Source organism: Cryptosporidium hominis (assembly GCF_000006425.1).
Source record: "Cryptosporidium hominis TU502 chromosome 2 CHRO012139, whole genome shotgun sequence".
NCBI lineage: Eukaryota > Apicomplexa > Conoidasida > Eucoccidiorida > Cryptosporidiidae > Cryptosporidium > Cryptosporidium hominis.
The window spans coordinates 1-8,482 of NW_667139.1; the positions used below are offsets into that span (position 1 = coordinate 1).

General features: G+C 29.8%; 1 protein-coding gene across 1 annotated transcript; it reads right to left on the reverse strand.

Moving 5' to 3' along the window:
- Nucleotides 1–6,217: 6,217 nt before the first annotated feature.
- Nucleotides 6,218–7,354, reverse strand: Chro.20468 (hypothetical protein). Its single annotated transcript, XM_660869.1, has 1 exon — nucleotides 6,218–7,354. The coding sequence occupies one exon, from the start codon at nucleotides 7,352–7,354 to the stop codon at nucleotides 6,218–6,220; it is 1,137 nt and encodes a 378-aa protein (XP_665961.1).
- Between the last annotated feature and the right edge of the window lie 1,128 nt (nucleotides 7,355–8,482).

Genomic DNA, 8,482 nt, shown 5'->3' on the forward strand with positions numbered 1-8,482 from the left:
AAAACCTAAACCTAAACCTAAACCCTAAACCTAAAACCTAAACCTAAAACCTAAACCCTAAACCTAAACCTAAACCCTAAACTAAAACCCTAAACCTAAACCCTAAACCTAAAACCTAAACCTAAAAAAAAAAAAAAAATAAAAAAAAAAAAAAAAAAAAACCTAAGAACCTAAAAACCTAAACCTAAACCTAAACCTAAACCTAAAACCTAAACCTAAAACCTAAAACCCTAAACCTAAAAACCTAAACCTAAACCTAAACCTAAACCTAAAACCTAAACCTAAACCTAAACCTAAACCTAAACCTAAACCTAAACCTAAACCTAAACCCCTAAACCTAAACCTAAACCCCTAAAACCTAAACCCTAAACCTAAACCTAAACCTAAACCTAAACCTAAACCTAAACCTAAACCCTAAACCTAAAACCTAAACCTAAACCTAAAACCTAAACCCCTAAACCTAAACCTAAACCTAAAACCTAAAACCTAAACCTAAACCTAAAACCCTAAACCTAAACCCCTAAACCTAAACCTAAACCTAAACCTAAACCTAAACCTAAACCTAAAACCTAAAACCTAAACCCCTAAACCTAAACCTAAACCTAAACCTAAACCTAAAACCCTAAAACCTAAACCTAAACCTAAACCTAAACCTAAAACCTAAAAACCTAAACCTAAAACCTAAACCTAAACCTAAACCTAAACCTAAACCTAAACCTAAACCTAAACCTAAACCTAAACCCTAAAACCTAAACCTAAACCTAAACCTAAAACCTAAACCCTAAACCTAAACCTAAACCTAAAACCTAAAAACCCTAAACCTAAAACCTAAACCCCTAAACCTAAAACCTAAACCTAAAACCCCCCTAAACCTAAACCTAAACCTTTTTTACCTAAACCTAGACCTAAACCTAAAACCCTAAAACCCTAAACCCTAAAACCCCCTAAACCTAAACCCCCTAAACCTAAACCTACGCAAGAAAAAAAGAGAAAAGAAGAACAAAAAAGAAGAAAACCCTAAAAAAAAAAAACCTAAAAACCCTAAACCTAAACCTAAAAACCTAAACCTAAACCTAACTAACCCTAAACCTAAAACCCTATAACCCCTAAGACCCTAAACCTAAAACCTAAACCTAAACCTAAAACCTAAACCTAAACCTAAAACCTAAACCTAAACCTAAAACCTAAACCTAAACCTAAACCTAAACCTAAACCCTAAACCTTAAACCTAAACCTAAACCTAAACCTAAACCTAAACCTAAACCTAAAACCTAAACCTAAAACCTAAACCCTAAACCTAAACCTAAACCTAAACCTATACCTAAACCTAAACCTAAAACCTAAACCCCTAAACCTAAACCTAAACCCTAAACCTAAACCTAAAACCTAAACCTAAACCTAAACCTAAACCTAAACCTAAAACCCCTAAACCTAAAACCCTAAACCCCTAAACCTAAACCCTAAACCCCTAAACCTAAAACCCTAAACCTAAACCTAAACCTAAACCTAAACCTAAAACCCTAAAACCTAAACCTAAACCTAAACCCTAAACCTAAACCCTAAACCTAAACCTAAACCTAAACCCTAAAACCCTAAACCTAAACCTAAACCTAAACCTAAACCCCTAAAACCTAAACCTAAAACCCCTAAACCTAAAACCTAAACCTAAAACCTAAAAACCTAAAACCTAAACCTAAACCTAAACCTAAACCTAAACCCTAAACCCTAAACCCTAAACCTAAACCCTAAACCTAAACCTAAACCTAAACCTAAAACCTAAACCTAAACCTAAACCTAAACCTAAACCCTAAACCTAAAAACCTAAAACCTAAACCTAAACCTAAACCTAAACCTAAAACCTAAACCTAAACCTAAAACCCTAAACCTAAACCTAAACCCCCTAACCTAAACCTAACCTAAACCTAAACCTAAACCTAAACCTAAACCTAAACCTAAACCTAAACCTAAACCCTAAAACCCTAAACCCTAAACCTAAACCCTAAACCTAAACCCTAAACCCCTAAACCTAAACCTAAAACCTAAAACCCTAAACCTAAACCTAAACCTAAACCTAAAACCTAAACCTAAACCTAAACCTAAACCTAAACCTAAACCTAAACCTAAAACCTAAACCTAAACCTAAACCGAAACCTAAACCTAAACCTAAAACCCCTAAACCTAAAAACCCCTAAACCTAAAACCTAAACCTAAACCCCTAAACCTAAACCTAAACCTAAACCTAAACCTAAACCTAAACCTAAACCCTAAACCCCTAAACCTAAACCTAAAACCTAAACCTAAACCTAAAAACCTAAACCTAAACCCTAAACCTAAACCTAAACCTAAACCTAAAACCTAAACCTAAACCTAAACCTAAACCTAAACCTAAACCTAAACCTAAAACCTAAAACCTGAAACCTAAACCTAAACCCTAAACCTAAACCCTAACCTAAACCTAAACCTAAACCTAAACCTAAAACCCTAAACCTAAAACCTAAACCTAAACCTAAACCCCTAAACCTAAACCTAAACCCTAAACCTAAACCTAAACCTAAACCTAAACCTAAACCTAAACCTAAACCTAAACCTAAACCTAAACCTAAACCTAAACCCCTAAACCTAAACCTAAACCCTAAACCCTAAACCTAAACCTAAACCTAAACCTAAACCTAAACCTAAACCTAAACCTAAACCTAAACCTAAACCCCTAAACCTAAACCTAAAACCTAAAACCCCTAAACCTAAACCTAAACCTAAACCCCTAAACCTAAACCTAAACCTAAACCTAAACCTAAACCTAAACCTAAACCTAAACCTAAACCTAAAACCCTAAACCCCTAAACCTAAACCCCTAAACCTAAACCTAAACCCCTAAACTAACCTAAACCTAAACCTAAACCTAAAACCTAAACCTAAACCTAAACCTAAACCTAAAACCTAAACCTAAACCTAAACCTAAACCTAAACCTAAACCTAAACCTATTTTTTAAACCTAAACCTAAACCTAAAGGTAGAACCTAAACCTAAAATTCTAAAAACCTAAACCTAAAACCTAAAACCCCTAAACCCCTAAACCTAAACCTAAACCTAAACCTAAACCTAAACCTAAACCTAAACCCTAAACCTAAAAACCTAAACCTAAACCTAAACCTAAACCTAAACCTAAACCCTAAAACCCCTAAACCTAAAACCTAAACCTAAACCCCTAAACCCTAAACCTAAACCTAAACCTAAACCTAAACCTAAAACCTAAACCTAAACCTAAACCTAAAACCTAAAAAAAACCTAAACCCTAAACCTAAACCCTAAACCTAAAACCCTAAACCTAAACCTAAACCTAAACCTAAACCTAAACCTAAACCCCTAAACCCTAAACCTAAACCTAAACCCTAAAACCTAAACCTAAACCTAAACCTAACCTAAACCCTAAACCTAAACCTAAACCTAAACCCTAAAACCTAAACCTAAACCTAAAACCCTAAACCTAAACCCTAAACCCTAAACCTAAACCTAAACCTAAACCCTAAAACCTAAACCTAAACCTAAACCTAAAACCTATTTTTCTAAACCCTAAAACCCTAAAACCTAAACCTAAACCTAAACCTAAACCCTAAACCTAAAACCTAAACCTAAACCTAAACCTAAACCTAAACCTAAACCTAAACCTAAACCTAAACCCTAAACCTAAACCTAAACCTAAACCTAAACCCTAAACCTAAACCTAAACCTAAACCTAAACCTAAACCTAACCTAAACCTAAACCCCTAAAACCCTAAACCCCTAAACCTAAACCTAAACCTAAACCTAAACCTAAACCTAAACCTAAACCTAAACCTAAACCTAAACCTAAACCTAAACCTAAACCTAAACCTAAACCTAAACCTAAAACCCCTAAACCTAAACCTAAAACCTAAACCTAAACCTAAACCTAAACCTAAACCCCTAAAACCTAAACCTAAACCTAAACCTAAACCTAAACCTAAACCTAAACCTAAACCCCTAAACCTAAAACCCCTAAAACCCTAAACCTAAAGCTAAACCTAAACCCCCTAAACCTAAAACCTAAAACCTAAACCTAAACCCCCTAAACCTAAACCTAAACCTAAAACCTAAACCTAAACCCTAAACCTAAACCTAAACCTAAACCTAAACCTAAACCCTAAACCCTAAACCTAAACCCCCTAAAATTGATATTCTTGCCTAACGAGAAACTAAACATTGTAATATTTAACTTGATGATAATTTATAGAGTACTTAATACGCATTGTTTGTAATCTAAAAGATTTTTCGATAAACCAGTAAATAAAATTATTCTTTTCAATTATTCATTTTCTAACATATTTTGCTAAATTAAATTTTCAGAAGTAACTGAATATTTGTATTAATTTTTAATTTATACTATTAGATAATAATGAGCCAACAATTCATTTATTTAATAGGTAGTAATCGTTCATTTAAGAACGAAACGAAATCTTAAAAACCAAAAAAAAGAAAATATATAAGTTAATAATACCTAACTTGTTCATTATTTATTTTATTTGAACATATTTGAAAAAAAAATAAACTATGAAATAAAATACTGAATAGATTAATTTTAAAATGAAGTTTTCCCAAACAATATAAAATATTTTAATAATAAAAACCAAAACATAGAGTTTAGAAGTCTATATTTTGATAATATATTAGTTATTTTTAGTCTGTTAATATTATAATTAAGATATATTCAGATGAATCAGATATTGCTCAGTATTTCTCAAACTTGTTATTATTATCAGAACAAAATTTATTAAGTTTTCTGGAACAAAAAGTATAGTAATCGAAATCTCAAAATATATACTAATCTGAAAAGAAATTTTATTAATTTATGAAGTTCTATTAATAAGAAAAACCTATAATTACGACTTATTCTATGTTTCATTAAAATTAAACAACATAAAATTAAAAAAAAAAACCAAAAACTTTTAATGAAGCTCAAAGATTTATATATTTCGAATATAGCTAGTATAATTAGTCTTCTAAAAATAGTACCAACATTCAATAGCGAATTTTTTAATGATAATTAAATTGTTTTTATTAAAAAGAAAAAAAAAAGAGATTTAGCATAAAATTGTAGCAACCAATCAAGTACATAGTGGTGAAATTAATTTTTAAACTTTGAATAGTAATAAATAAGATTTAAGTGAAATAGAATGAGTTATATTCAATAATAAAAAAATTTTAAAAAACTCAACTTGAGTTTATCAAAAGAAACAGAAATATAAGCAATTTTTATAATAAATCATTTAATTAGTTTATTATTAAAAGCAATGAAAAAAAAAATGAGACTCATTAATATCTTTATAGGCTGAACAAGGAATTTATACACAAAATAAACAACTATTCTAAACAATCTAACACAGATAGAAACACAAATTGTTGCGATATTGTAATGCAACTTAGTTTAGATATATTACAATAAATTGATTAGTTGTAATTTGTCAAATTTTTAATTAACACATTGCAACATATCTTTCCTAAAGTTACAATGAAATTATTGTATATTAAGAATTATATATTTAAACCATATTAATAACCACTTAATGTTAGAAATCCAGTAAAACAATTAATAGCAATCCCAAAATATGCTTGTCATAATTGAAATAAATATTGATAGTTTTTGTTGTGAATACGACAGATATTAACTTGGCGTACTTTAATGGATTAAATGGTGTGTTATTAATAAATTAATAAAAAACTAAATTAAACCAAGATTGAATTGTTTATTTTAGTTGATTTAAACTAATATGAAAATTATTCGAAAATATATTAAACCATCTTAATTCTTCTTATAAGGAAACATCAATATTTCAGCCAAAATTCGGTAATTTGTACTAATTATATAATCTCTGCATCAAAATACGTAAAGAATTTGTAAACAATATACCACTTGGTAAATAATTCAAATAATTAATGAATAATGATACATGACTCATTAAGCAAAAGAAACGTCTTGAAAAGCTATAGCAATCATTCATAATGTATCCAAGCTTATATGAAATAAATTAGATTGTATTGATTTTGTCTGTTTTTGAAGTAATAAATGATTCCTTCACGCAGTGATAATTAAAATAGATAAACATGAAGTAGTATACAAAGATGAACAATATTCATGCAATAATCGAATTGTTGTAAATCGTAGCCTATTCAGAAAAAAAGGTATTAATTTGAGACATTTAAATCAAAACCTTGATTCTCTTCTACGACGACGATTACTATTCCTTGTAAATCTGTTTGTAAATCGACTTGTTAATCTGCTTGTAAATCTCCTACACGTTCTTGAAACAAAACTAGTAAATCGACCAAAACAGCCACGACTTCCCGTACGGCTTTCAGAAGTCGTGGATTGGGACTCAGCTATTTGAAGTCTCTCCAAAGCTTGACTTAACTTAGTTTGCAAGTTTCTACATTCATTCTCTTTAGAAAGTTGAAGCTTCAATGCGCCCATTTTTTGTTCTTTCAAGAGCTCTAGGGTATTCTCAAGGCTTCTAATTTCAGTTGATTTGCTTTTCTTTTTTCCTAAAACAACTTTTTTACTTATTGCACCACCTAGAGCAGTTGTAATTTGTTCTGAAGTTTCATACATTTGGTTAGTTTTATCTGCAAGTCTTTCAGATAATTCAGCTAGTTGTTCTATACATAGTTGGAATTTTATTTCAGTTTGTTTAACAATTTCAAGTAACAATGATGCATCAGCGCTAGATAACCTTGAAGTAGGTTTATCCATAACATCTTCTTGTTCAACAACATGAATTCTAGTGTAAGAACGTTCATTGAACAGTTGCTGTTCAATCTTTGAGCATCTTTTATCAACTTTATCATACATTTCGGTTCTTTCATCAATTTTCTTTTTCAGTTCTCGGCACTCTCTAATCTTCTTATTTAAATTCTCTCCAAGTTTACGTTTCTGTTCTAAGCATTCTTTAATTCTCTCCAATAGCGTTCTACATGAATCTTTGTCTAAAGCTGGAGGTTTAAAATTATGGCTCTTGCAATATTTTCTATAATCCTCCTCCAAAAGTTTGCAAACATTAGACTTTTTATTATAGCTACTTTCTAGTTCACCTTCATCAGCATTACATATATTATACTCTTCAATAGTCGCTGCCAATGATTCTTTCAATGTTTGAAGATCATCTAAACAATTTCTGTACTTTTGTTCCAAAGTTAATCCCGAGAGATTAATTGAACTATGCCGTGAAGAAGAGGATGACAATTGAATAGTGAGTAAGGATGACTGTGTGGAAATACGATTATTTATAATATAATTCGTATTGGTGTAAAGTAAAACAATGGCCAAAACGAACAAATAAACCATTTTTTCAACAAAATTAAGTATTTTTAGCACTTATAATAGCATTAGGCTATAAATCCTCTAAAAGGACAGAGTAATTGGTAGATGTCAAATCTAATATAATTAATGAGTATTTAAAGACTAGTATTTAAAGGTTCAAGGATACAACATAAAGAAAATTGAATGCCCGCTTAAATTTTATCTTGGCAAAAATCATGTAAAGATTGAAAAAATATTCGTGCTTTCGCATCTTTTAAATTATCTTTTTTTTTTGAGAACATATATAATAAACTTGTGTTTTTTATACTTAAACTTGAAATTAATGGATCTGTATGCGAATATTCTCTTATATAAGTGTTATTAATATATTGGTATTTATTTTGAGATGCCAAGATAAGTTTGAATAGAAGTTTTTGAATCTCATTAATCTCAATTCATCAATCTAGTTAAAAACGGCTCTTTATTTCTCTTTCAGATTAATTGTACAATTTTTTAATACTCTAAATGTAAAATAACTTTAGAAATTTTCCATTGGAGGATTGTGTTAAACAGTATTGAGCTTTAAAAATATTTCTGTTAGAGTATTTTTAGTTCCAATTCAGATAATTGTATACTTTTCAATAGGTTACATAACTTTGTCTTCTAATCAAGTATTTTTTTAGATTAAAATAATTTATTCGATAGTTTGGAAGCCCCATATATATGCAACTTGACAATCTATTATTTCTGATATTGTTAAATTTTATTTTTGCTTGCTTTTTAAATTAACTTATAACATATATCAGAGATATTGTCAAGTACATAATTAAAAAAAAAGAAGAGAAAAACAAAGCTTTTAAGTTTCTCGAATTAAATTTCAAGCATCTAATTGATAATTGCATTTCCAACTTGAATATCTTTTATCTTAATTCTGAATGTTTTATCAAGTTAAAAATTCTATTTCCATTGATGCCCCAAATATTCAAGGTATTTCCTAATTACTTATATTATTTGAATAGTTTATTTGGATCGCCTCCAAGCATGCAAAGCTTAGAAAGTAGTTTTAGATTTATTGAAATGAACGTAAAAGTGACGGAGAATATATTAAAAATGATTATTATCTGAGAATGTAATTTTTTTAATTAGTTAAATTGCTTTGTATAACTTTGAAGA